Source organism: Enhydra lutris, unplaced genomic scaffold (assembly GCF_002288905.1).
Source record: "Enhydra lutris kenyoni isolate GAN:26980312 unplaced genomic scaffold, ASM228890v2 scaffoldscaffold45, whole genome shotgun sequence".
In the NCBI taxonomy this organism is placed as follows: domain Eukaryota; kingdom Metazoa; phylum Chordata; class Mammalia; order Carnivora; family Mustelidae; genus Enhydra; species Enhydra lutris.
The window spans coordinates 6,705,364-6,732,610 of NW_019154129.1; the positions used below are offsets into that span (position 1 = coordinate 6,705,364).

The 27,247-nt window shown below is 60.2% G+C and overlaps 1 protein-coding gene across 1 annotated transcript in view; it reads left to right on the forward strand.

Moving 5' to 3' along the window:
* Window positions 1–516: 516 nt before the first annotated feature.
* Window positions 517–27,247, forward strand: part of LOC111156270 — a 36,729-nt gene continuing 9,998 nt past the window's right edge. Inside the window, exons 1-24 of the mRNA XM_022517039.1 lie at window positions 517–558; window positions 3,130–3,296; window positions 4,429–4,541; window positions 5,607–5,688; window positions 8,666–8,803; window positions 10,352–10,514; window positions 12,243–12,370; window positions 12,904–13,044; window positions 14,599–14,712; window positions 14,812–14,940; window positions 15,533–15,700; window positions 17,175–17,339; window positions 18,625–18,793; window positions 19,206–19,390; window positions 19,620–19,712; window positions 19,842–20,046; window positions 20,975–21,114; window positions 21,190–21,287; window positions 21,893–22,074; window positions 23,627–23,832; window positions 23,974–24,151; window positions 24,905–25,014; window positions 25,225–25,338; window positions 25,491–25,632. Coding sequence (XP_022372747.1) covers window positions 3,183–3,296; window positions 4,429–4,541; window positions 5,607–5,688; window positions 8,666–8,803; window positions 10,352–10,514; window positions 12,243–12,370; window positions 12,904–13,044; window positions 14,599–14,712; window positions 14,812–14,940; window positions 15,533–15,700; window positions 17,175–17,339; window positions 18,625–18,793; window positions 19,206–19,390; window positions 19,620–19,712; window positions 19,842–20,046; window positions 20,975–21,114; window positions 21,190–21,287; window positions 21,893–22,074; window positions 23,627–23,832; window positions 23,974–24,151; window positions 24,905–25,014; window positions 25,225–25,338; window positions 25,491–25,632 — 3,277 coding nt within the window. The 5' untranslated portion in view covers window positions 517–558; window positions 3,130–3,182. The remainder of the gene's footprint in view (window positions 559–3,129; window positions 3,297–4,428; window positions 4,542–5,606; window positions 5,689–8,665; window positions 8,804–10,351; window positions 10,515–12,242; window positions 12,371–12,903; window positions 13,045–14,598; window positions 14,713–14,811; window positions 14,941–15,532; window positions 15,701–17,174; window positions 17,340–18,624; window positions 18,794–19,205; window positions 19,391–19,619; window positions 19,713–19,841; window positions 20,047–20,974; window positions 21,115–21,189; window positions 21,288–21,892; window positions 22,075–23,626; window positions 23,833–23,973; window positions 24,152–24,904; window positions 25,015–25,224; window positions 25,339–25,490; window positions 25,633–27,247) is intronic.

A 27,247-nucleotide genomic window follows, 5' to 3' on the forward strand; every position in this document is an offset into this window, starting at 1 on the left:
TTTACGTATTTTCAAGCATTTTCAAGGGCATCAGGCCCATTCATAGTAGTGTGCCTCGGTGCTCTCATTCCACAACTTTTTTTTTTTTTTTTTCCATTCATTCCAGAACTTCTTAACTACCCCACATGGAAACCCCGTAGCTGCTGGCAGCCGTCCCTGGGCCAGCACGCCCCACCCAGCAACACAGCGCCTGTCCCCTTGCTCTTTCCCTTGCAACTCCCGCAAGGTGGTGGGTCTCAGCGCCCCCCCCCACACACACAGTGCTGTGGGTCTGCGGGGGCCGGAGTGAGCTGGGCCAGGCTGGCTGTCTCTGCCCCCGGCGAGCCACCCTCTCCGGCGTATCATTCCAGGCCTCTGTGGACGCCCCCAGCAGCGGCTCCAGCTTTCAGCATTCCGGACGCGTCGCAGCGGGGCCCACGTCCGTGAACTACTCCGTGAGTGGCGGTCACCATGCGGGACACCTGCAGCTCTCTGGCTGGAGCGAGCACAACAGCGTGACCCTGTTGCAGGCCGGGCTCCCAGGCCAGGCCCGTCTGAGCGCCAAGCTGCAGACACACGGTAAGGCACCCAGGGCCCCGCCCCAGGACCGGAGGGCTGATTCCCCCCACCCTGGGGCCTGCTCTCCGCTCTCAGAACCAAAGGACATTCTTGCCCTTGAAGCCCTGGTTCCCCGGTGGGGAGACTGTATTCCTTTCCTAGGCTTGCAAAGATGTGTCCTCTGTAGCAGTCCTGGAGCCCAGGTGTCCGCAGGGCCGTGCTTCTGCCGAAGGCTCGATGGGGGGATCCTTTCTGGCATCTTCTAGCTGGAGGCCCCAGCCGATCCTTGGCTCGTGGCCGCCTCCCTCTGATCTCTGCCTCTGTGCCTGGGCCTCTTCTCTTCTTCTAAGGACCCCGGTCACTGGCTGAGGGCCCTCCCTACTTCAGCAAGACCGCGTCTCGACCTGATCCGCTCTGCAGGGCCCCCATTTCCAGATAAGGCCACATTTCATTGGTACTGATGCTCACGGCTTCAACATGATTTTTAGGGATAAGCAGTTTAACCTCTAATGGAGGGGAGAAGTAGTAAGAGCCAGTGTTGATGGGGTGCTTACCATATACCAGGCAAGCACTCTGGACACAGAAGCTCAGTGAGTCTGCTCAGCCATCCATTCAGGCCAAGGGAAGCTCGAAGCCCGTAGTGGGGCCTCTGAGCCCTCGGGATCCACACCCTCCATTCTCTCACCCCGTCTTCTGGCCCCTGCTCATTTCACTCCTTGCTAGTCTTCAAACACATTGGGCTGGCTCCTGCCTCAGGACCTTTGCACAGGCAGTTCCTCTGTCTGGGAGGCTCTTCCCCTGCACGTCTGCTTGTCTCAATCCCTCCCTGCTTTCAGATAGTTTTCAAGTGTCATCTCTTCAGTGAGGCTTTCCCCACCCAGCTTATTTACTGGTAACCCCACCTCCTGCGAGCTCACCCGGTCCCTGTTCCTGGCTTGGTCGCTCTAACATCCTATTGACTGACTGACTCAGGACCTTCATTTCTCATTGCCTGTCTTTTGCCCACCCCACCCTAGAATGCACTCTCCACAAGGACAGGGATGAGTTTTGCCTGTTTTAGAGAGTAGGGCCTAGTAGTTATTCAGTTAATCTGTTGAGTGAATTCGTGAATGTATGAGGTAGGGGTTAGTAACTGTTCCCATTCTGCAGGGGAGGAAAGGAAGCTCAGAGTGGTTGATCACTTGCTCCAGGTCACACAGCCTTGGAACGATGAGATCAAGACCTGAATCCAGGCAGCGTGGCTGCAGGCCCCCTGCTGGCCCCCTGTGTAGAATGCAGAGATCAGGACCCCTCGGGGGCTCCCCTGTCACTTGGGTCATCTTCTCCTGGCCTCAAACTTTTCCGTCCTTGGCTTTCAGCCCCCTGTGAGGTGACTGGTCCTTGGAGCCAACAGGGGCATTGACCTCACAGACTGCTCCGAGGAAGGGCTTATTGGGGATGTGGTGTGTCAATCATGGGACAGTCATTCCAGGGTGACCCAGTTCCTCGCCCCTGAGAGGCCTGCCGCGGTCACCCGCAGCCAGAGAGAGGTCTCAGCTGCACACGGCGCTCATGTTCGGCTGTCCCAGCCCCTTGGTGGGGGGCATTTTCTGCTTGGCCTTAACATTCTTGCTGTCTCTGACCATCTGAAACTTCCCCGGGCTTGGAGACTGGGGCTCCTTCAATGTGGGTCCCCGCCTCCTTGGGCCCCACGCACAGTGGGTGCTTGGGGTTGAACACCACCTGGGAAGGAAGGAAGAGAACCCTTCCTGGGACCCGTGTGTCTGACGGGCAGGTGTTCTCAGGGGTGTTCTCTCTCTTCATCTTAGCAGGGTCACTCAAGGTGGGCTGGCTGTGCCCACTTTATTGATGAGGAAATCGAGGCTTAGAGCGCTACCTGCCCCGATGGGCCCAGATGGCAGGTGATGGCTCTGGGTCAGGTGTCACGGGCCGTAGCTATGAGCTGCACCAACCCCAACCCCGCCATCCCCGGTGACGTAGGCTAGGGTTCACCTCTGTACCCTGGAGAACTGCTTCCTACTGTAGCAGGGGGGTTCAAGTCCAAAAATAAGAAGGACGAAGCTCCTGGAATTGCCTCTCCTGGAGGGTCACATGGAGGCCACATGGAGGTGTGGTCGGGCTGGGAGGCAGGACCCTGGAGGTTCCCCACGTGGGTGGCATGGGTGGGGACCCTCCATCCTGGGCCTGGTGGGCTCCAGGTCAGTATCATTTGATATCCTTTGGATGTTTGATAAACCCGGAGATAAGTATTTATTTGTCTGTTTCCCCACTGCCTGCGATGTGTCCGGAGCTGTGCCAAGTGCTGGGAACAGAGCAGGGAACAGACCGAAGGTCCTGCCCTCACGGGGCTGACCTACCCCAGGGAGGGAGAAGGAAGGGTCAGGGGGTACTTCAGGTGGGCTCTCAGAGGTGTCCTCTCACCAGCAATCCTGGGGAGAGGAGCCGGCCCGGCCACGCTCATCGAGACGGATACCACCTGGCAGATGAAGTCGCAGAGGCTCTTGAGAAGCGAAAGCCTTGTCTGGCATCGGTCCCACACGCACAGGGAGGTGAACCGAGCCCCCAGCAGCCTGTGCCCTCCTCTGCCCCTAGAGACCCAGACCCGGGCCAGCGTGGCCCTCCACGGAGGGGATGGTGGTGTCAGCATGGACGTGGCAGCCCTGGTGTCCTGGCTGGCGAATGGCTCCCTGGAGCTGCTGGTGAACGCCAGCCACACGGCCCCTGCTCTCCGGAGGCTGGGCCTGCCCTCGACCACCCAGGTGAGGAGTGGGTGCACCCCCCGCCCCCGCCAGGCTGGGCTCCCTGCTAATTCCGTCCACTCTGTCCTGTTCCCCAGTGTGCAGGGGACCGACTACGGGCTCGCCCAACAGATGTCCTGCGCTGTGTCTCTCGAGCACTTTACAATTTGTAGATGCTGGAAGCCCCCGTTCCAGGTCCCCGCCCTGTGTGCTTTCTGCCTTTCTACTCTTGCCCTCGAGCCAAAGCCCAGCTTTTGCTGTTGGAGCCCCTGCTCCATGCTCAGTGCCGTCCTGGGGGTTTTCCATGGCCTGATTCCTTTCCTCCTCCTAATGCCCCACGAGGGGCAGGTGGCATAGTTCTTAAGAACCCCAGCTCTGGACTTCAGATCCCAGCTGACTCACACAGCGTGCTGTGTGACCACAGGCAAATTCCTTAGCCTCTCTGTGCCCTCAGTCTGTTCCTGAAATGGGGATGATAGCTGTACCGACAACATGGGGTTTGGGAGGATGGAGACAGTGGTGGTATCTGGTCAAACAGATGCTGTAGAAGCATTTGCTGCTGTGACGACAGTCCCCGTCATCCCCATCCACGGGACACGCGTGTGTTTGTCACCTACTCACGGTCACGTAGCAAGGGGGCAGCAAAAGGGACTCAGGCTGGCACTTAGGCCCTTTCCCACGATGCCCTCCCACCTCTAGAGGGGGAATCTGCTGTGGTCTCCTGAATGGGGCCAGGCCCTGGTCACTGTCACTTGGCTAAAGGTCACCTGTCTGGGCTGGGCTCTCTGGCTGCCCATTCCGGAAGCTTCATTCACAACCTCTTGTTTCCGGTGACCAGCACTGCCCTGCCCCCACTACACTCTGCCGTGTGGAGAGCCCCGGGTACCCCTCACACAGTGGGTCCTTGTCCTTGGTCCCTGTACCCCACAACTGAGCAGACCCAGTTTCCGCTCTCCCTCATCTCCTCTAAACCCCCTCTCCTTGGCTTCAGGCCAGTGATGGGGAGATGTGTGGGGCTCATTCTTTGCCGATGTCTGGGGTGCGGGTCTGGTGGGGTGCAGTGCCGGCTGCCGGGAGGGAGCTGCAGAGTGGGGCCAAGGCGGGTCCTCGGGCCCGCTGCACTCCTCACACCTCACGCCTGCCCCTTCCACAGCTCGTGTTCCAGAAGCTCTGGGCAGAGGAACAGATGCTGTCTTCCCTACGGCTGACCTGCGATTCTCAAGCCAGCCTGGTCCTCGACGTGCGTGGCCAGAGCCAGGAGTTCCGGTGAGGGGTTCTCTGCAGCTCTGGGGGTCCCCTCTCTCCTCCCACCAGAGGAGGGGGTGCGGGGGAGACATCAGTGGAGCCCCTGCTGTGTGCTCACCTCCAACCCCCAGCACCTCCTTGACCCCTCCCCGCAGCCCCACTGCCCAGATGTGGAAAGGAGAAGCACAGAGAAGCAAAGTAACTCACCCGAGGTCACACAGCTAGTAAAATAACCTTGACGTTCGGGGGTATGACATGGACGAGGACTTGGTCTCACAAGTGAAATGCATGCTAGGCCTCAAATACAAATGAATAATTATTATAGCTCTTCAGTGTGGGCACCTCCTGGCTGCCTGGCCCAGAGCTCAGCGGCCTCGCACGTGTATGCGTCCGGGGCGAGGGCTGCCTGGCTCCAGCACCCACACGGGGTCTAGACCAGTGGTTCTCACCTGGGGTGGGTTTGCCCACCCGGGGTCACTTGGCGACGTCTGGGGAAATTTCCAGTGGCTTCTGGTGGGCAGAGGCCAGAGGAGGCAGTGCTAACCCTCACCAAGGGCACAGGTTGGCCCGCGGCCATGGGCCATCTGGCCCAAGATAGCAGCGCTGCTGTGGAAGAAGGACCAGAAGGGGGCGGCGCCCCACAGCAGCAGTGGGGAGCCCCGAGCACCCCGGCCTGAAGGGCCATGGTGAGCACAGGGCTGCCAGGAGTGAGTGCAGTTAAAATCCTGCTGTCCAGACCCTGCGGAGACCTCCCCTGCCCAAACCTGACCGGAGACACTCAGCCCGGTACCCCTGCAGCCCCTTTTGCTGAAGGGGAAACTGAGGCCCAGAGGTGCTCTATCCCACATGCCAGAACCAGGCACGGGCCAGGTGGGGGTCGAAACGTGGGTCACCTGGCACCAGGCTGTGGCCCTAACCACGGCCCTGCTCGGCCCTCAGGCCCGGGGCACGTGAACGGCCCTGCCTGGGCTCTAGGGGTGTCCGTCGATCTCCTGCCTTCTGCGGGTGGGGGAGGCTGGTCTGAATCCTGACCCAGCCCTGGGCGCCCGCAGGTCAGCCTCAGACACTCTCTTTGTCTCCTTCCAGGAAAGAGCTGCAGCTGGCCGGCGGGCACAGCCTCCCCGCCCTCCTGGGCCGCTGCCCCCGCAGAGCCTCAGCCTCGGCCAAGGTAACTGTGCCCAGCCGCCCCTGAGCCCTAACTGGTTCCAGACGCCCTGCCCATGGTGGGCGGGGGCCATGCCGGCCGGGCCCCGCCAGGGAGGGCTTACACATCCACATCTGTGTGCACAGGCCTTCTGCAGGCCCCAGGGGGCTGCCCCCTGAAACCCCTGGCTCCAGCTTTCTCAAACATCCCCAGGCTTACATTCCTGGGCCAGGCCCGGAGCCCCCAGCTGGGCTCACAAGACCGTGGGGAGTAGGGGAGGCCTGCCTGCCCACGCCATGCCTGGAGCCTGGCGCCTCCTCACCAGACCTGGCGGGCTGCCTTTGAGCAGAGCCCCACCGCCTCCCGGGTGCCCCAGCTTCTTCTGACGGCCCAGGCTCCCCGCACATCTTCCCGCCCTTGTCCGCAAATCCTTTCCCCACCTGGAACCCCCAGGACAGCCCGCGGTCATGCATCTGGCTTGCAGGTAGCATTTGGGGGCCCTGGGGTGGAGGTGGGGGGGGTTGACAAGAGGCCCAGGCTGGTGGCCCCCCCGCACTCTGTTGCCATGACCTGTTTGCCTATCTGCCCCTCTTCCCCAAATCAGGAATGCCCAGCACCTGGCCCAGGGCCCAGCACATAGTAGGTGCTCATGAAAGATGTTGGCTAATGAGTGAGTGACTGGTTGTTACATTTGCCCAGCTCCTTGCTTGGTTAGCCCCCCAGCCACCCAGTTTTGTTAACTGGTCTCCCTGCCCAGGCCGGCTGCCTTTGTTCCCAGAGCACCTACTGTGTGCCTGGCCCTGCCCTAGCACGTTCCCACATGGTTTTAGTGTTTCCCAAGCGTCCCTGCCAACTGCATGTCCAGGGGCCTCTTTCTTTCCCCCCGGTCTTTATTTTGAAGAGTTTTCAACATATAGAAAAGTTATTTTAGGACCGAGAACATTCCCTAGTTGTTAATAACCTGCCACAACTTTGTTTGTACTTATGTGTCACATATCTTCTTTCTCTAGTCATACACATGCCCACATACATTTTATCATTAAGGGACGATATGGACATGTTTCTGGACACATACCTCTTTACTCCTACATGCTTGGCTGAGTGGTTCCAATGACAAGGCAATTTCCTTACATAACACAGCATAATTAGAAAATTCAGGAAGTTTAACATGATGTAGTCATGCTGTTATTTAATATACGGTCCCTAATAACCTTTCCCAGTTGCCCCAATAATGTTCTTTCACGCTGAATTTTTCGTTTGTGTGTTTTCAGTGTGTTTTAAACCCAAGAGACATTTCAGGATCACCCAGAGTATTTAGCTGCCCTGTTTCTTGAGGGAGTTAATCTAGAACAGAGGTCTGCAAACTTGGACTATAAGTAGATGTTTTATCCTTTAAACCCAGTACGATCTCTGTTGTAACTGCTCAGTGCTGCCACCGTCACAGAAAAGCAGCCATAGACAGGATGTAACTAAACGGCCGTGGCTGTGTTACAATAAAACTTTATTTACAAAACCATGTGGTGGGCCGAATGTGGCCTAAGGCAGACCCCTGATCCAGATATTCTTCTCCCAGCCCGTACCTAGTTTTCCCCCATTGTTCCGTTATTAAATGTTTTAGACCCTGGAAAATTAAAGCAGTTTTATAGTGAATGTCCACATACCCACTGCCTCCATTTTCTCACCCCTGTTCCACTCCACTTGCTTTGTCAGCGCTTTATCCTGAATTTTTGACACATTTCAAAGTAAGTTGCGGGTATCGATAGACTTTGCCCCTAAGCATTTCATTGTCTTTAACCACCTTTTATTTTATTTTTTTTAAGATTTTATTTATTTATTTGACAGGAGGCAGAGAGGCAGGCAGAGAGAGAGAAGAGAGGAAGCAGGCTCCCCGCTGAGCAGAGAGCCTGATGCGGGGCTTGATCCCAGGACCCTGAGATCATGACCTGAGCTGAAGGCAGAGGCTTTAACCCACTGAGTCACTGAGGCGCCCCTTTAACCACCTTTTTAAAAAGATTTGAGAGAGAGACAGAGACAGCAAGACTGTGAGACTGTGTGTGTGTGTGTGTGTGTGTGTGTGTGTGTGTGTACACACACGCACGCACGCCCACGCAGAGAGGAGGGGCAGAGGGAGAGGGAGGATCTCAAGCTGGGTTCATGCTGAGCACAGAGCCTGGTAAGGGGCTCGATCTTAGAACCCCGAGATCATGACCGGAGCCGAAATCAAGAGTGGGACGCTTAAGGGCGCCGCCACCCAGCACCCCAGTCCTTAACCACCTTTAAGAAGTCACACGTTGACAATTTTGAAATGTCCAGGCACTTATTTTGCAGAAATCCTCCATGTGGATTTGTCAGACTCTTTGTTCAAGATTCAGGGTGACCGAATTCAGCTTTGACTGAGGTCAGACCTCTCTGCGGGGCTGTTTAAGAATGTCTCCCCAGCCTGTTCGCGGAGGTTCTGTCTCTCCCAGCTGTCGGTAGGGGACAGAGTCTCTGTGTGTAGCTGGCGCCCTACCTGATTCTGTCACGGAGCCAGTCTGGAAGAGAGCACACTGGTACAATTTTCACATCGACACATTAACAAAGTGTCACCATCCCAGTGTATCAGGTTAGAAAGCAGAGACTCCCGTGGTGAAGGACCGAGGCAGAGGTGACCTACCCCCTGTGACGGAGCACCGGAGGTGGCATCTGTTGGATGGCCCAGCCCGTGCCTCGTTCCTTGCGCTAGACTGCCCCCTGCTGTCCACTGTGGTAGTGCAACTGGAATTCTTGCCTGATGGCCCCAGGCCCGTAGCTGTCTTCCAAGCAGTGGGACAGCAGCAGGAAGGACGGGGAGGTGGCTCTCGCTGGCCTAAACCGAGGCTCCGGACCCTCCTTTCACCAGATTTCACCAGGAAGCCGTGGGTGTCTGGGGCCACAGCCTCCAGCCTGGAGCCAGGATCTGTAGGAATATGCGATCAGAGACCAAGGAGAAAATATCTCACCTGCTTTTCTTCTGGCCCAGCTACAGTACTTGGAGCGTGAGGCCGAGAGCACGATTTTCTTCGAGGGGGAGGACCATCATTTCCATGTGGGCACCAGGCTGGTGACGACAAAGGCCAGTGTCACCAACACCATCAGGCTGGAGCAGACCTTCCCCCAGGTGCATGGAGGGCGGCCAGGGCGGGCTGTGGGGGAAAGGGGGCTCCGTGGGCAGCTCCGGGAGAAGAGAGGGATTTGTAGGGGCTCTGGAGTGGGGGAAACGTGCTGGAATGGGTTCTCAGCTGCTCTCATTGTGCATTCCTTCCTCCCTCCCATGTTACTTGTTGAACCCCTGGTAGGGCCCAGGGCAGGAACCACACAGAGTATTGCCAGGGACAGGACTGGTGGGTCCTTCTTCTCACCAACTGCACAGTCTGCTGGGGAGGAAATCACACAAATAAATAAGAAAACAAATAAATAAAAAAAATGTATCCAGATGGATACATTCTAGAGAGAAAAGAAAATGGGGTGATTAAGAGTGGGTGTGTGGCCAGGCAGCTCTTCAGGTGACCAGGAAGGCCTCACAAAGAAGGTGACATCTGAGCTAGTCCCAGATGACAAGCAAGTGGCAGCCATTTGAAGATCTGGTGGAAGGGCATTCCAGGCTGAGGGAACAACACATACAAAGGGCCTGGGGCAGGAACGAGTAGGCTTGTTTGAGGCATGGCCACTGGCCTGGAGCAGGGTGGGGCAGTAGGAGATCGTGGGGTCCGATCTTAGGGCATGACAAGCCACAGGGAGGAGTTTGGATTTAGTTTTCTGAAATTGGAAGCTTTTTTGGGGACACAGTCCAAATGAAGATTTCAGATCCCTCCAGCGGCTGTATGGGGAGCGACCTACAGGGGGCAGCAGAGACAGCAGTGAGGAAGCCAGGTAGGGCAGTAAGACCTTCAAGAGTAAACTACCCTCTCCTCCTGGCAAGTCTCCCTGCAGGGCCCCTGACCGCCCCCTCTAAATGGGGCACCCATCTAACGGGGAGAGTCCCCTTCTCTGAGCCTTTGCCCAGACCCATCCTCCTGCCTAGAATGCCCTTCCTTGCATTGTCCTCCAACTTCTTTCTCTGTGTTCCTTTGCCTGTTGAGTATCTTTCATGCCACCCTTGTCATTTGGGCCCGTCATTTTCTGTCTCTGTGATGTCTCCCCATCCGCCAGGAGCCCCTGAAGGGCCAGGACCCGTCTAGGTTATTTGTACCCCCATGCTCAGCCCTGGATCCGGATCCTAATACATGCTCTAGAAACCCTAGTCCCAGCCACAGCAGCTCCCACGCGGCACTGCCCATGGGTCGGCCCTGGGCGGACACACCCTCGCATCATCTCAGAGGTTAGCGCTGTCCGTCTCATCCGCTCTTATAGACGGGGAAACTGAGCTCAGAGAAGTTAGGAAACCGGCCCAAGGCCACACAGCTTGGAAGTGGATGGAGCTGAGAGGTGGTGATGTGTTCAGAGGGCGACACAGTCTCCCTGTGTCCCGCTCCCCGTGCCCCACACCCCTCCCTCCCATTGTCTGCCCATCCCTGGGGAGCCTTTGGCTTTATGATGTCCCAGTAAACTGTTCATGCCCCACAGATGTTCCCTGTCTTTCCTACTCTGAAGGTACCTCTTCTTTCCTACCCGAAGCAGGAGCGTGGGCCGAGCTCCCTGGTGACCCAGAGCTGTCTTTCTCTTCCAGCTCAGAGCCGTTCCCAGGCAGCTGGTCCTGCAGACCTTGTACAAGACAGCCCGCGGGACCCACATCCTGCACCAGACAGTTCTGTGGGATGATCAGGAGGCGGTGCTCAACGGGAGCCTCTTGGGGCCCTTCCCCAGGCCTGTTGGGAACCTCAGCGTCCAGGGTGAGTGTCTGCGGGGTCACCAGTAGGGGGCCCTGTTCGCTCAGCGAACCGTTTTTGAACAACTGCTTATCCCAGGTGCCGTCCCAGGATCCATCTGGAAGTAAGATGGCCCCAGGTCCCTGCCGACAGGGGCAGAGGTGGTGAGCAGGGGTGTGAACATGAAGGAAATCGCATCAGAGTGTTTCTGAGAGTGAGAAGGGTTGAATTGGGTGCAGGGCTCCTTCAGGTGGGGTAGGGGGGGAAGGTGTGTTTGAGGAGGTAACGTCCTTGTGGAGCCCTGAATGATGAGGAAGAACTGGCCGTGGCAGGGACCTGAGGAGGGGCGTCTCAGGCAAAAGGGAAAGCAGGTGCAAAGTCCCTGAGGTGGGAACAGAGTGGGTGCTGGAGCCACAGCAGCAAGGCCGGTGTGGCCGGAGTGCATTGAAGTGGAGGGGGGAGGAGAGGAGACCAGCGGGAGGGCTGAGGGACCCAGGTCACACAGGGTCCCGGCCCCCCAGCCCAGAGTTAGGGCTACCCTGAGTGTAAGAAGACAGGAAGTGTGGTAGATGGGGCCCTGAGCAGCCCCAGGGGGTTTCAGAGCGGAGGCCGACGGTCAGCAGGGGAGGCGAGTACTGTCCCCCCAGCAGCCCTATGGGTGCCACCTGTGTCCCCCAAGGGCTTGGAAGGGGCCGTGCTGTCACACGGACTGTGAGTTTCTGTGAGACGAGCCCCCACCACACAGAGCAAAGCCTGCCCTGCCGTCTGCCAAGTGGGAAACACAGTGCAGACCCGCCCCCGGGGGCACGGCTTGCTGGGTGGTCAGACGGCATCCCCCCAGGGTAACGGCTGCTGCCACCTGTGTTCCACACAAGGCAGAGGAAACGCGTGACTCCTCCGCCCACCAGGACAGCATGCGTGTGCATGTGTGTATACAGGCGTGCATGCACGGGGTTTGTGGGGGTGCCGAGCAGCCCGAGGACCCTGCTCTGTGGTTACAGAGCATGGGAGCTGGAGGGGTCAGGGAGTGGAAGGACTGAGGGTTACGGCGCTGAGTGTGGGGCCCACAAATGTGGTCACTGTTCCCTGGACCAGTGATGGCTCCTCAAGACGCAGCTGTGTCAGCGTCTCTGGGCGCAGTTCCCAGGAGCCGGCCTGGGGACAGGTGGCACCCCTTCCAGAGAGTTGAGAGGTCCCCGAGGTGGCCTCTATCTCCCGCGGCATCTCTGCTGGCCTCCTGCCCACGGGTCTGGGAAGACCGGACTCACTGGTGGCCTCACAAGCTGGGGTCACCTGAGGCAGGAGGTCAGGGCAGCTGGCTTCCGCCGAGGGGACAAGGGAGGGAAACCTAGAGGCACGGAGACTGTCCGCCGTGAGGCCTCAGCTATGGGGGCACCACCTGTGTCACACTCTGGACAGAAGGAGAGCGGAGGACAGCTGAGTGTGGCCCCAGTGGGACACCGGGGACCCGCGAGCATGAGGGAGGTCAGATGGTACAGGACATTGGCTGGCAGCCGCACCAGGCAGGTTTTGCTGGGTGACAAAGATTTGGCGCTCTCCTGGGGACAGCTCGGGGAGTGCATGGAGTGGTGTGGCCTAGTGAGGGCTGACCCCCTGAATTTTGAGCAGATGACCCAAGCACGAGGGGGCCCCCATGGCCACCTGCCTGAGTTGGTGGCTGTGTCCGCTGAGATGCCCCTGAGCCCACGTGCTCCCCTCACGTGCCTGCCTCTCCCTGTGTCCCCCTCCCAGCAGAGCTCACACACCCACTGCCTCTGTCCCTGTCCCCACCGTGGCGTGGCAGCCTCCGTCTGTCCTGCGAGCACTCACGACACAGACACCGGGACGACCTGGTCGTGGGCTGGGATGGCAAGGACCAGGTAGGTGTCAGGGCCGGAAGGAGACCCCAGGAACTCCACCGAGCCTGGAGCCTGAGGGGGACACTTGGGGCTCAGGCCTGCCTGGCGGGACCCAGTCCCCGGGAGATGGCAGGAAAGGCCCTGGGTAGGGGGTGGAATCGGGTTCCAGCAATGCGTGAACCACAAGAATGCCACTGGCTGACACCTGCTAGGGGCTCTTCAGTCCCCCTTTCACGTGATGGAATTAGAGCCCAGAGAGGTACAGCCATTTGCCGGGAGTCACAGAGCTAGTGGAAAGCGGGGTTGGCATTCTTAGAAAAGCCTCCAGTCCCCTCAGTCATACACTGTCCCGTCCACTCCGTTCTAAGCCTCGACTTTCTCCTCTGCAGAAATGGGCTGCCTCTCCCAAGGGCCCCGTCAGTGCTGGGCTGTGTGCTCGGGGCCCACTGCCCCCACGCCCTGGCCCTGGGAGACTGTCTGTGCAGGGTTGGGGGGTGGGGAGGGAGTGGCCCCCCTGGGCAAGGCCTCCAGCTCAGCCTGTCCCCCCACCCCAGGTGCTGGTCTCGTCCTCTCTGCAGCTGGGGAAGGGCAAGCTGGCCGGCCGCCTGGCCCTGGCTCACCCCTTCAGCCTCTCCTTGTGGCGCATCGAGGCCAGCGGCCTCGCTGAGGGCAGGGGTGGCCGGCGGAGCGCAGAGGTGAGTGCGGAGCGTCCAATGGGCCCCTGGTGGGGGACTCTGGGGGGTGGGGAGCTGCATGGCTGAGCCCCCAGCCCACCACCTGGGTACCGCAGGGGCAGAAGGTTGTGCTTGTGTCCCGTTGGGAAGGACTCTTCCAGAGTCAGACTCCTCAAGCTTGCAGCCCGAAGCGTCTGTCATTGGTTCATTCCTTTACTGATACCTTATTAAGCACCTGCTGCATGCCAGGCAGGGCTGGGAGCACACAGTCTTGCATTTAAAGAGCCCACATGTCAGCGGGGCAAGAGCTTACACGCATGATGACCTCATTGGACACGCATATGTACATACATACAGTGACTCCTCATTTATATCCTTGTCAGTTGAGTCGGGAGCCGCAGGGGGTCCCCGCAGGGCAGCTGGGCTCCTTGACCAGCCGGGTGGCCTCTGGCCACTCATGGACCCTCTCTGAGCCTTGGTGTTCTCAGCTGTGAAATGGAAGACAGTTGGTCAGGGTGGGTCAAAAGTAGATCCTCTGGGCCAGGCCAGAGACCCTGTCTAAAATTCAAGCCAGTGAATGAAGAAAAAATGAAGAGCTGTGATAAGCCCCGTGAAGAAAGTGGTGAGGAGGCAGAGACAGACACTCATCCGATGGGGTGGTCAGGGAGGGCCTCCTGGGGGAGGCAGCTTGACAGTTGAGGGCCTCCAGATGTGAGGGATCCACCTTCTGGCAAGCAAGGGGAATAGCATTCCAAGGGGGGAATGGAACAGCGAGTGCAAAGGCTCCGAGGTAGGAATAGGCTGGCGAGCTTCAGGAAGAGCCAGGGACAGTTAGGCTGGGACAGAGTTAAGTGGCAGGGCAGGCGCTGGGAACAAGGAGGTCAGCTGAGGGCCCCTGCCTTAGTCGGCTTGGGCTGCTATCACAAACCACTCTGGGTGTGTGGCTGGGTGGTTTTGGTTGCTTTAAACAGGAACAGGCATTTCTCCCACTTCTAGAAGCCCGAGATGAGGTTGGCAGCCTGGTCAGGTTCTGGTGAGCGCTCTCTGGCTGGCTCACGTCTTCTCCTGCGTCCTCACGCACCAGGGGGAGAGCTCTCTGGGGTCTCTGCTCGGAGGAGCCCTAATCCCACATGGAGGCCACCCTATGACCTCATCAACACCGGCTCCCCTCCCACCTGCCCTGCGTCCTAATACCGCCCCTCTGGGGGTGAGGGCTTCAGCAGAAGAGCAGGGGGGCGGGGCCCACTGTTCAGTCCGGAGCAGCCCAGGGGCCATGAGTGAGGGGCGCGGAGGTCCTTCTGGCTCTGAGACAGCCAGGCTAGGTACTGGCAATGAGGCATCTTCGGTCTAGACTGGGCTTGGCTCTGACGCCTGCAGATAAGGGCAGGAGGGAGGCCAGTGTCTCTAGCTCCTGCCTCCGTCCCCTACAGTGGCGGGCTCCACCCTCCCCACTCTGCGCGCTTGCACCAGCCTTTCCCCCCCACTCCCTTCTCCTCCATCCCTAGCACACACCCAGATGGAGAGCATCAGCCTCTCCTCCGCCTCTCCCCTCCACCACCCTCCGTCTCTGTGCAGGTCCAGCTGGCCTGGGACAGAGGACAGCCCGTGACCTTGCACCTTGCTTGGACCAACAGGTCCTCAGAGTTCAGTACCATCTGGGATGGCTGCCTGGCTGCCTCTCCGGGGCAGGTATGCACTGGCTGGACTGCCAAGCCTCGCACGGGGCCCTCCCTAACTCGGAGTCTCTGTGTGGACTCCCCCAAGTCCCACACTCCATCCTCTTGTCAGCTCCAGGAAATTTGGGGTCTGAGTGCCCTCAGGGCCTGTGGAGCCTTAACACAGACCCCAGCCGTGTTCAGCGAGCAGCTCGATCTGTCCTGGGACCGACGCCGGGTGCAGCAGAACCTGACGTATGAGGTGAGGCCTAGAAAGCCGGGTCCCAGGGAGGTCCCCCGGGGGGGGGGGGGGGGGCGGGGACTTGCTGTAGAAAGTGCCTGGCTCTGAGGCCATGGGGTCCTGTGCCAGTGCTAGCCGGGCTGCAGGACCGTGAGCATTTCATTTCTCCATTGTGAGTCCTGGTGCGCTCATCTGTAAAATGGGTACAAAAATCCCTCCCTGACTGGCGTGTAGGGACAGCTCTGGGAGATGAGGGAAGCAAGGCGTCCTGCCTGAGGTGAGCACTCAGAGCAGAAAAAGGAAGGGGCTGGTGACACCAGGGAGCTTTTGGGGGCATGAGTTCAGGTTCCTGGAGGTGTCAGGGTCAAGGTCTCCCCAGTATCACTGCCTACGGGGGACTGCTGCTGGGGCCGAGCACTGTTCTGTAGAGCCTGGGACAGGGACTGAGCCGAGGAGAAATGTGGGCAGCTGGCCCTGAAAGTCAGCCCTGTTCCTGCTGGGGTCTTGCACCATGGGTTCTGGGACCCCTTAGGCTAGGCCCCCGGTGCTCCCAGCAAACACCTGCCCAGAGTGCAAGGGGCTGTTGTGGCCTCACAGTGCGCTCGCATTGCAGAGGCACTGGCCGTCCCAGCCAGACCGGCTCCACGGACAGGCCGTGCTGGAGCACGTCTTCACCTTCGCCGGCCCCTGCGCCACACACAGCCTCCAGGGACAGGCGGAGACCGATTATGCCCACTGGCTGCGCCAGTCCCTGCACCTGGGGCTCTGCGACCTGCCCAGGGTGAGTCTGGCCGGGGAAGCCGACCGGGACCGTGCAGGGAGGAGGAGGGGAGAGGACAACATCCGCAGAGCGCAGGGGTGTGAGGGAGGGAGCTGGGTGCCCACGTGCCTGCTCTGCCGTCTGCTGGGGGGGGCGACCCCGGGCAGGGCAGATCGGCCCTCTGTGTCCCATCTGAGCGGCAGAAGAGGCAGTGGGCTTTGGCAAGGAGCGGGAGGGTGAGATACCAGAGATGGGACACAGGACTAGAGCTTTACACATAAATGAAAGGCACTCAGCCTCGTCGTGGTTGGAGGTGAGGGGTTGGGACTCCTTCCCCCAACGGTCTTCCTGGGTTCGTTAGCTGGGTCTTTGGTCCCTCCTCCTACCTACCCACCCTTCCATCTGTCCATCCATCTCTCCCCATCCTCCTGTCTGTCCGTCTATCCATCCACCTGTCTACTCACCCACCCTGTCATCCGTCCGTCCATCCATCGACCTATTTCCCACTCTCCTGTCCGTCCTTCTGTCAATCTACCCACCCATCCATCCATCCTTTCATCCACCTATTTTCCACTCTCCTGTCTGTCCTTCTGTCCATCCATCCACGCACCCACCCATCACCTACTCAGCCTCTACCCACTCCCCCAACCATCCATCCATCCATTTTCCCATCTATCCATTCATCCCAGGGGCAGAGTTTTCCCTGTACAGGGTCAGATAGCAAATATTTTATCTTCTCAAGCCATGTGATCTCTGTTACAGTCACTCAACCTCATTGTTATGGGACTTATGTAAACGAATGGGTGTGGCCATCTTCCAATGCATGTTTATTTACAAGAACAAGCACTGAGCCAAACTTGGCTCTTGGGACAGTTTGCCGACTCCATCCATCCATCTGTTAAGAAAGCATTCGTGGGTTTTACTTAACGTAGGGCCCTTTACTAGGTGCAGGGGCAAGGATGGCGAAAGGGACAGACCCGGTGCCCCACCCCCTGGAGCTCACGTTCCAGCGGGTTGAAAAAGTTAAACAAGACGCCTGATACATACTCAGGTGTAATGAGTGCCGTGAAGGAATGACACAGGGAGAGGGGACGGGGGACTGTGGGGGCCTCGCTGACAAGTACAAGTTCTGCAGAGGCAACAGACAGTGCAAAGGCCCTGTGACGGGACATGCTTCGGGTATTGGAGGAACATAGAGCAGCCTTTATAGAGAGCAAGGACGTGAGGTTAAGAAGGTAATGCTGACTCGTGGACCATATCAAGGCAACCCCCTTTTTTTCTCGGTACAGCGGGAAGACAGGATAATGTCTGATTTGCATTTTCAAGGTTAGTCTGGCTACAGTGTGGAGCAGGGACCATGGGCTGAACTGGAAGAAGGGAGACCCAATAGGCTATTGTGACAGCCCTGGAGGTCTGGAAGAGGCCAGGGCATGGTGGGGAGAGGAAGCTGCTGCCCCATGCCTCCCTGACCGCTGACACCCCCCCATCATTCCAGGCTCTCTCAGTCTCTGGGGAGCACACCCTGGGCCACAGTGGGCTCCTGCTGCATTCCCACTGCCAACTGGGCCTTGCCCCGGACCCAGACCATGGTCTGCGCCTCAACCTGACCGTCCGCGACCACAGCAAGCCTCGGGCACCAGACTTCTCCGGGGAGCTGGAGGTGAGTGGCCAGGTCAGGGCTGTCCGCGCCCCTCCCCCCCCCCTACCAGGATGCCCTCCCTCCTGCTCTGGCCTGCAAGGCCACCACTGCCTGGATGGCCCTGCCACCTAGTGGCCACTTTTAGAACTGCAGGCTGGCAACCTGGTGGGGACCCTCTGGCCTGGCCCAGCCCCAGCCCTGAGACGAGGCAGCGGCTGGACTGTCTGGGTTGGAATCCCAGCCTCGTCATTGCACCTACCCTCCCTCCCGGGGATTCATGGCGTTGAGGATTACACATGTTACTGCGTATAGATCATGGGGAGCAGGGCCTGAGAGGGCCCGCCCCAGTAACACATATTCTATGGGTCTTCCTGCCTCCTGGAAGGTAGGAGGGAACAGAGCCGAGCTCCATGCCTGCTCTGTCCCCACTGGCCCAGTGATCTTGGGAAGGGCCCTCGCTGAGCCCTCCCTCCTCATCTGTAAGTGGGGAGCAGGTGTATCTCTCAGGGCAGTTGTAGGGTTCTGGGCACCCCCTTCCTCTGCCCCCTTTGGCACAGGCACACAGTAGGTATCCCATCACTGCTTCTGTCTGCCCACCTCTGTGTCTCCCTGGCCGAGTGCACCTGACTTTGGGGCTTTCCTCCTTCTGACCTCAGTTGTCTCCGCTGTCCAGTGGGCACAAATCCCACCTTCTCAGCAGAGCTGTTTGCACAGTGTCCATGCATAGTAGGTGCTCCTGGGGTGGTTGTTTCCTTCCGGCCTCCAGAGCTGGATGGGGATGGCTTTTCTGCCTCTGTTTCCCTGCACTGTAGCATGGTGATTTCAAAAGAGCGTTGCTTTCCAGGGTGGTCCGGGGCTGGCCGCTTCATTTCCCTGACTGCCAGCCCGGCCCCTGGGTGCTCCAGCTTCTGGAATCGCAGTGCCTGCCAGCCTGGGAGTGAGCCCCTGCCCCATGTGGGGGTCCATGCGGTGGAGAGAGGCCTTTCCCATCCTTGTTTGGTCCTCACGACACTGTAAAATTTCATGAGGTTCTCTGGGCTGTACCCCGCCCACCTGGAAACCTTGCGGGTGGATTTTTCTGGAACATTGTAGGGAGCCCCCTGAATCAGAACCCTAGGGCTGCTGAACAGAGGACTGCCTTCTGCAGTTGGCAGGGGTAGCGAACCTTGTAGTGAAGTACGTAGGTGTCCGCGTGCTCTGGGAGATGTGGGGCAGGGGGTGGGTGCTGCCTTTCCTCTCCCTGGACCTGCGGCCAGCAAGAGCGGGGGGCCAGGCCTCACTTTGCTCTCTGTCCTCCTGCTCGCAGATCCTCAGCCCCAAGGCTCAGCAGCTCAGCCTGCGGGGCCGGCTGTCCACCTCGGCTTCTCAGGGCAGCATCCAGCTGGAGGGAATCCTGGACAACGGGGACAAGAAAGTGAGGCTGTCGGTGTCCCGGGCCCAGAGCTGCCTCCAGGCCACTGGGGCCCATGAGGAAGGTGAGTAGAGAGAGACAGCGGGGATTGCTCAGATGACTGGGGCGCGGCCCAGCTGGACCTCAGGACAGAGATTGGGGTGTTGAGAGTTGAGTGAGGGAGCCCCGTTAGGACTTCATGGCACCCCCAGCTCGGAGGAGATGGTGAGCTCCCTGCGGCCACCTGCATGGGCTTGTGATGCCTGGAGAGGCTGGCAGAGGCTCTAGATGGGCAGAGCGGAGGTGGGTGTGGGCTGCAAGGAGGACCCCAGGCCTCAGCAGGGCTGGGAAGCTGATTTGAGGGGTGTGCTTCCAGACCCGCCAACATTAGGGCCCGGGGGTGACGGGAAGCTCTTCGTGGAGAGGAGGTGGTGTGCACAGTTGGGCGGCAGCCAGCCGAGCCCTGGGGGCAACAGCAGGACCCTTCCTGGCCCCAGGGCGCCGAGAGGAGAGCGTGCTGCTGCGGGCATGTGCCCACGGGCGGACGGCTGAGGCGGAGGCCCTGCTCCTGGACGGTGGGCGGCCCGTGCAGCCCCTGGGACGCCTGAGCCTGCAGGCTGCCCCCCAGGTTCTCCACCTGGCAGCGCACGGCTGCCCCGGAGCCCTGCTGGGCCGCGTGGAGGTGAGACGCCCGGGGCTGGGGGGCGCTGTTCTCCCTGGGACAGAGGCCCGGGCACCAGGGCTGCTAGCCCTTGGGGTCCAACAGGGCCCAGAGAACCAGAGGCAGCTCTGTGGCCTGCAAACACATCCTGGGGCCCTAGGGCCGGCACCAAGAAACTGTCGGCCCCTCCAATCCTGTGAAGCACCCCCCCCAACCCCGGTGCCCCCAGCCTGTCCCTCTCTGTCCACAGTCCAGGATCGCAGCCATTGGGGCCCAGGTGGGAGCCCGGCTGGAGAGGGAGATCCGAGGCCTGGATGCCTACGTGGAGAGGTTCTGGCACCTGGTGGGTGGACCGCACTGCGGGGCCGGGGACACACTGGAGAAGGGGAGGTGCTGTGGGGAGACGCCCTCCACTCACCAGGCAGGGTGCCCCAGATCCTCCCACCGATCCTGCCTCGATTTCCCTGCCCAGGTGCGGCCGGCGGGCCCCCCGGATAGCGCGGTGGGCCCCCTCCTGCGGTTGTCCCATGCAGGCCTGGGGGCCGTGGCGGCGAGTGGCTGGGCAGTGGCCACGGCGTGGGGCCAGAGCCAGGCCCGGCAGGCGCTGACACACCACTTGCCCCTCTACCTGGACAGGCTGCAGGTGGGGCTGGAGCAGCTGCGGAACGAGCTGGAACGTGAGCGCGCGAGCGACGGCCTCACCGGGAGCCCCCCCCCCCCCCCGCCTGCAGGGCCTCCAGGGCCTTGCGGCCTTCCTGTTCCGTCCACTCCCTCTGCTCCTGGAGGTCCCCAAGCTCATCTTCCTCATGCCCACTGCCTTAGTTTTTTGGGGACTGGGATTTTTTTTCCTAGTTCCTGCCTGATTTCTTTTGGGTTTCAGCGTGCTTGCTGTTGGGCCCAGTGCTGGGAGACTCCACAGCCCATTTCTGGCTCTGGGATTAGCACCCGCGTGGCTGTGTGGTTCGGGCTCCTGTTGTGGTTACTAAGTAGCCGCTGCCCCAAGCGTCCTCTGAGTGATGCTGGGAACCTCCGGCCTCCCCACGGGAGCACCAGGGCCGCCTGCTGGTCCTCCTCTCCCACCCGCTTGTATATCTGGGTCAGAATCCCCACAGCCTCCCCCAGCTCCCGTGGCTCGCTAGGGCTCAGTTCTCAGAATATCTGCATGCTTGCGGCTAGGATTTGTTACAGCGAAAGCCCACAGAGCAAGATCAGCAAAGGGAAGGGGTACAGGGGCCAAGGCCTGAGCAAGGGAGAGAAAGTAGGTCCAAGCTTCCAGAATCTTCTCTAGGGAAGGTCACCCAGGACACCCTCAATTTCCCCAGCGCCCCATGGTGACGACAGGTGTTCACCACTGGTCTGCCGGAGAAGACCCTGCACCAAGGGTTTTCTTGGGGGCTGGGCACATAGGAAGCCTCCCCTGGTGCACCCCACCATTCTGGACTCGCAGGGAAAGGTCACAAGCCACTTGTCCCTACAAACGGGTGGTCCAGGGGGCTGGTCTCCCTGCTGGGGTCTGGGATCGTGGCATCGTGCCTGCCACCTGGACTCCGGAGGTGGGGGCATGGGGAGGGGGCTCACGGTGGGTGTTGGCCCCCCCCGTTGCAGGGCCCCTGGCCACGCTGAAGGACGCCTACCTGGAGGTGGCGCCGCAGCCCCTGGATGAGGTGTGGCGAGAGCGGCTGGAGGGGGCCGTGCGGCTGTGGCAGGCCCTGGCACCCAGGCCCATCGGGGCAGCCTTAGAGCTGGTGAGGCGGGGTGAGGGGGTGGGATGTGGGCCTGCCAGCTGGGGCCAACCCTGATGGCTCCCCCTGCCCCCGCAGGCCGCCCACCAGATGCTGTCTTGGGCCGAAGCCACTTTGTCACAGGCCTTGAGGAGGCTCTGTCGGCCCGTGCTGGCCCTGTACCGCTTCTCAGCCAGGTACCACGGGGACTGTCCTACCTGCCTCCTGCCCCAGGCCGGCCCCGGGCTGGCAAGGGGTCACCACTGGGTGCTGATGCTAAGGAAGGGCTGTGCCAGGCAGGGAGGCCTCGGAGCCACTTCTGGCCTCCTGGGGGATCCCCGCTGGCCCTCTGCACCCGCCTCCACCCACGGTCGAGGGCGGCCACTATTCCCCATCCCCCTCCAACCCGAACAGGTGCTGAGACCTCTCGGCTCCCTCACACCCCACAAGGTCGACCTCAGCCCCCGTTTTCCACCGAGTTTCAGGGTCCTCCCTCGATGGAGGACCTCCCAAGGTCCCCTTTGGCTCTGACCTCCCCTTTCTCCCATGCTTTTGCTGCCCTCATCCACCCAGACGGGCGCCTGCCCACCCTCAGGGTTCCCCCAGACGTGGCCCCGCGGACCCGCAGCCCTGGGGGGGGGGCAGCACGCATGTTCCCACGCCCAGCAGGAGCTCAGACACCTGTGTCCTCCCGGGAAGCCGCCGTGTCTGCCCCGAGCCCGGACCCTCCAGTGCTGCTTGCTCATTCCTGAAGCACAGACGGCTCGGGCCGGGGTCTCTAGCTCCTCCGTGCTCCCCCCAGGGACTGTTCGGTGCTGGTGACCCTGCCGCTGCTGCCCGCGGTGGACGAGCCCCTGGCCGTGGCCCGGGTGACCAGCTACGTGGTGGAGAAGCTGCTGCGGCCGCTCCGAGAGCTGTCCAGGACCAACGTGCTAGCTGAGTACTACGGGCTCCGGCGCCGCTGGCTGGAGAGCCCCCACGAATGTGAGTCTCGGGCCCCCCTCCTCCCCGGGGAAGCCCTGGGCCCTGTGCGGCATGGCAGCGGGATGTGGCAGGGGCAGGCAGAGAGAGAGGGGGCTGGTCCTGGGTGGCCTCTGGAGCCTGAGCCCAGTTCCACAGGGCCCAGAGCTCCCTGGACTGCCCAAGGTCATCCTGGATGAGGGCTGGGCTGCAGCTCCGGGCTTCCGGCCAGAGTAGGAAAGCCTGAGCTGGAGGCCCAAGCCCGAAGTGGGCCAAGCAGCTTAGGGCTCGAGGCCAGCTCCCTCCCCACGGACAGAGCTGGAGCCACAAAGGCAGACCTCCAGTTGGAGCCGGAAGGTGGCTAATTGAGTCCAGACTCCGGGTCAGGCAGGGCCTGCTGCCACGGGCTGGGCCTGGACCGGATGTGGCTCCAGGGGCCTGGGGCCCCGAGGGAGTTTGCGTCCAGCTCGTGCCCGAGTGGGGTCTGGGCGCGTCTTCCCCTCTCTCTGGGCCTTGGTTTCCCCTTTGTCCAGGGGAGGTGGCAACACAGCTCACCCCTCTGGATCACAGACACGTGTGGTTTGTGAGCTGAGCTCCTTGATGCTGGGGGAGGTCTCAAGTCCATGGGCAGGCATGGCCCTCAGGGCCTGGTAGGGCTGGGGGGTCAGCGTGGTTCTCCTCAGCGTCCATGTGAGAATGCTGAGGCTCGGGGCACGCAGACCCCGTCTTAGAGTCAGGGGCTACGGTGTCTGTTAGGCAGCACAGTGAGCTCAGACCAGCTGGTCTTGGGGTTCCTTACATGTGTCACCGTCAGCTCTGATGGCTGGTGAAGGGGTGTTCAGGACCCTCTTTGTGCAGCTGGGTGGGCCTGCAGCTCCCTGGCCTGGGACTGTGTCCACTAATGCAGCCCCCAAGTCCCCAGCTCCGCCCATCCAGACGCCACCCCTCGTCACTGCTCAGCAGGGGAACCGGCCCAGTGGGTCACGCTGGCCCCTTGCCAGACCATCTTCTGCCCACCTTAAAGAGGACAGAGCTAGGCCCCCTTACATTGGTACCTTCTTTACACTGGATGGAGTCTTTGGCCATAGTTTTGTGCACTTTTTTTTTTTTTTTTACAGTGGTTGTTTTTCAACTGCTTCACTGACACATAATTCACACACAACGCCATTTATTTCAAACATATAGTTCGGCGGCCTGGGTATATTCACAGAGATACACACCCCCTCCTCCTCCCATAAATTGTAGAGCATTTTCATTACCTCACAAGCATCCTCCGTTCCTTAGCCGTCACCTTGGGCTCCATGGATTTGTCTGTTCTGAATAAATGAAATCATGTATCAGCCCCTTCTTTCTTTTTACTATTGACGTGGCTGGAGCTGGTTCAGCTCGGGGTGCTGGGCTGAGAGGTGGGTGGGGAGAAGACCTGGGGATAGACGCCCCTTCTCCCCAGGGGGGCGTCTAAGAGGACACTGGCCTGAGCAGCCCCGGACACCCTGGGGTTCCCCTGGGTGCAGGGCCCCCAGGCCAGTGGGCAGAGCTGACCCGTCTTACCTGTCCTGGGCTTGCTTCTTCCCAGACCACGCTGTGGTGGCCGGAGCCAGGCACGTGGTGACCTTCGATGGCCAGGTGTGGAGCCTGGGTGTGCGCTGTGGCCGTCTGCTGCTGGCCAAGGACTTTGCCCGCAACACGTTCTCGCTGACGCTGAGCCGGGCCCCCTCGGGGCTCCTGTCCTTGTGTGTGGAGTTGAACCGCACCACCCTGGTCGTCTACCCGAGCCTGCAGGTGAGCGCGCGAGCGTGTGAGGGGCAGCTGGCCCAGGCCAACGACACGTTCCTGCCTCCCGTCCCATCCACACACCTGACCCTTCCCCCTGGCACCCCACATCGCCCACCACCTGTCTGCTCTGCCCCGTCCGGCCCCCAGACCTACAGGCTCCACGACTCCTCCCGGCCGACACAGAGCTGTCCACACGTGGATCCACCTCCTGCCAAGTCAAGGACGGACGTCCCCCGGATTGAGCTGAGCAGTGAGGACGGCGTCTCTGTAGCCTGTGACGTCCGAGCTGGCCTCTGCAGCCTGACTCTCGGCCTCCAGCTCCACGGTGGGTCTGGGCCCCGGGGGGGGGCAGCCTCCGAGCCGGTGCTGCTGGCCGTGATGAGGCCACAGTCAGCTTCCAGGGCTGAGGCCAGCAGAGCCCTGGCGAGGAGTGCTCTTGAGGGGTGGTGGGTGGGACACCCACGGACTCCCTGCAGCTGCTCCTTAGGGCTTATGACCTAAGCAGGCAGGAGAAGTCTGAAGGACTCAGATGGGAAGGGGGTCCCAGAGCAGCTCTCCCTGCTGGATCATGCCAGTGTGGGCACCGTCCCCACTGCAGAAGGACAGATAACTGTTCGGCTCTGTGTCCACTGGCCTTGACCCTGCCTCTCTAATCCCACGAGTGCCTCCTCCTCTTCTCCCGGCTGTGGGCTGTAGTAGGTGTGACCTGACTGAGGTCAATGTACTGGCCCCCGTTCCCACGGCCAGGAAAGGAGCCCAGTGCTCCCTGGCCCCATGTTCCGCCCCTTTTCGGGAACGTTCCCCTCCGGGTTGAGGGCAGCTCCCGCTTGCTCCCCTCAGTCTAGTTAGACAGTTTTCCTGCTGGCCCAGGCCACTCGGGATGAAGATGGCGGGCAGGAGGAAGGTCCAGATGGGGCACAGACACTTTCCTCCCTTCCTTGCCTTTCTCTCTTTTCTCCTCTCCCTCTGAGGGAGAGTCAGAGCCCCGGTGGTGGGGGGGGGCATCAGGGGTGGAGAGCTGGGGCAACCCTGGAACCTGGGACAGGACAGACTCCCCCATGGCCCCCTTCCCCCACAGGGGTGTCTGCTGGCCTTCTGGGCACCAATGACAACGAGGCGGCCAATGAGCGGACACTGCCGGATGGCACAGTGGCCCACAGCCTGGAGGAGCTCGCCCTAGCCTGGCAGGTGAGCTGGTGCACCAGCCCCTCCCCCTGCCGGCTCGTCCATCCCGGGGGCACTGAGGGTAGAGAGTGGCTGGGGGCAGGCAGACTCTGGAGACAATGTCCCAGGCCGAGAGGGGTGGTCATTGCCTCTGAAGACTCATGCACCTGCTCTAGCTGCCCAAGAAGATGGAGGTCCAGGCGGAAGGCCTGAGTCTGGGCTTTGCCTCTCCAGGTGGGTGGAGACTGCAAGGCCATGGAAAAAACTCAGGAGTGCCCCGGCCGGAGCCCCACCTGCTGGGCCTTCTTCCAGGACCCCCGTTCCTGCCTGGGGAACTGCTTCAGGGTGGTGAGTTTCAGGCTGGTCTGGACCCCAGCAGAAACCATGCAGCAGGTAGACCAGGAGACCAAAAGTGGCCCCGATCTTGCCTTCGCCCCTCCCCTGGGCTACTCCCAAGGGTGCAGGGGGCAAGGACCGTGACTCTGGGCGATGGATTTCAGGTGGACCCCGTGCCATTCCTGAGCCTGTGCGTCCAGGACGCCTGTGGCCCTCAGGAGCTCCACCTGGCCTGTAACCTGGCGGCTGCCTACGTCCACTTGTGTGCCCGGGCCTTCGTGCCCCTGGACCCTCCTCCACAGTGCGGTAAGCCGCCCCAGCCCTCCGTGCAGCCGACCCCTGCCTTCCGTCCTGGAGGGAAAACTAGTTACTGTCGCTTAGTTCATGGCATGACAACGGAGTGCCTGTCCGCCAGGCAGGCGCTGAGAGTTAAGACAAAGTGTTGTGCAAAGGAGCACTTACTGAGAAGGAGATGCCCCAAGACTGCCCTGCCCAAGCCAAGTCCAGTGAGTCCCGGGAGCTGACAGAGGAGACAGTAGCATAGACAACGATAAACTCACCTCCCCGAACCACAAACCACAGATCTGCCACTCAGGGGTTTGAATGTTCAGTCTCTCCGAGGTCTGGAAAGCCCTGCGGCAGCCGCTGGGCAAGATTCCGATTCCCACAGCTAAAGCCCCACGGCTCGGGGATGGAAGTCAGCATGTGCACCGCAGAGCAGGAGTAGGGCCCCTGGTAAAGGAGACATGATTCATGATGCTCAGAAGAGAAGCGTCAGGCAGGCTGTATTCAGGGGGACTGTCGGAGAGGGACAGGAACCACTGCAAGGGGGTCTGACCATAGAGGAGAGAGAGATCAGACTCTGGCTACAACAGGGAAAAGTGGGGACTGAGAGAGTCAAGGAGCAGGGCCCGGGTGGGGGTGGTCTGTGGATGCAAAATTACCAAGAGGAACCATCGGGGACGGCGAAGTTCTGCGAACCCACCCTGCCGGGAACTTGCTAGAGGCAGCCCTGGCTGATCGGAGGACCCCTGTCGGATGGCAAGGGGACCCGTCATCCTGGCTTAAATGACCTAGCAGAATGCTTGCTAGACCTGGCCCAGGGAGAGACAGAACCCCCAAAGGAGGCCTCACGGAGATTTCCACAGAGCCCAAGTAGAGTCTAGTCAGACGACTCTTACCCATGCCGTAAGACCTTCAGATGCTAGAATTTGAAACTCTTAAATACATAGGTTAACTGAAATTTAAAACTTAACCCTCTGAGCCACCCAGGCACCCCAAATCTGTTAAGTGTCTGACTCCTGATTTTAGTTCAGGTCATGATCTCAGGGTCATGGGGTCAGGCCCCAGGTCTGGCTCTGCGCTAAGCGTGGAGCCTGCTTAACATTCTCTCCCTCCCTCCCACCAGCTCACACACCCTCTTTCTAAAAATAAGAAAAAAAAAAAAAAAGATCTGAGCAAAGAAAAAAATTAATGAACAAGAAAATATAAAAAAGAGTCTCATAGAAAGTTCAGGAGGAGAAAATAAAGAGGTTTGAGAGCTGGAACTCCCTGGATTCCAGAAGCACAAGGTATCCCAGATACTGTCCATCCCACCCCTTATTAAGACACATCAGCATGGATCTTTGAAGGAACAAGTAGACGACCAGCGTCCCACCGGCAAGGACCAAACGTGGTAGAATATACACCTTTAAAGGGGACAACTGCCTCCTTAGATTTGAAACCCAGCTCAACTCTGACCCGAGTTATCTGCAAATGTCCTCCCCGCTGATGGACACTCCCGCACCATCCGTGGCTGCCTCCGTGTTGGAACAGCAGAGCGCTGGCAACGACTGTGAAGTCTGAAGTATCTACTGTCCGTTAGGGAAAGTGTTGGCTGGTCCTCCGTGTGAACCAGGGGAAGCAGGAGGGAGAAATTAAT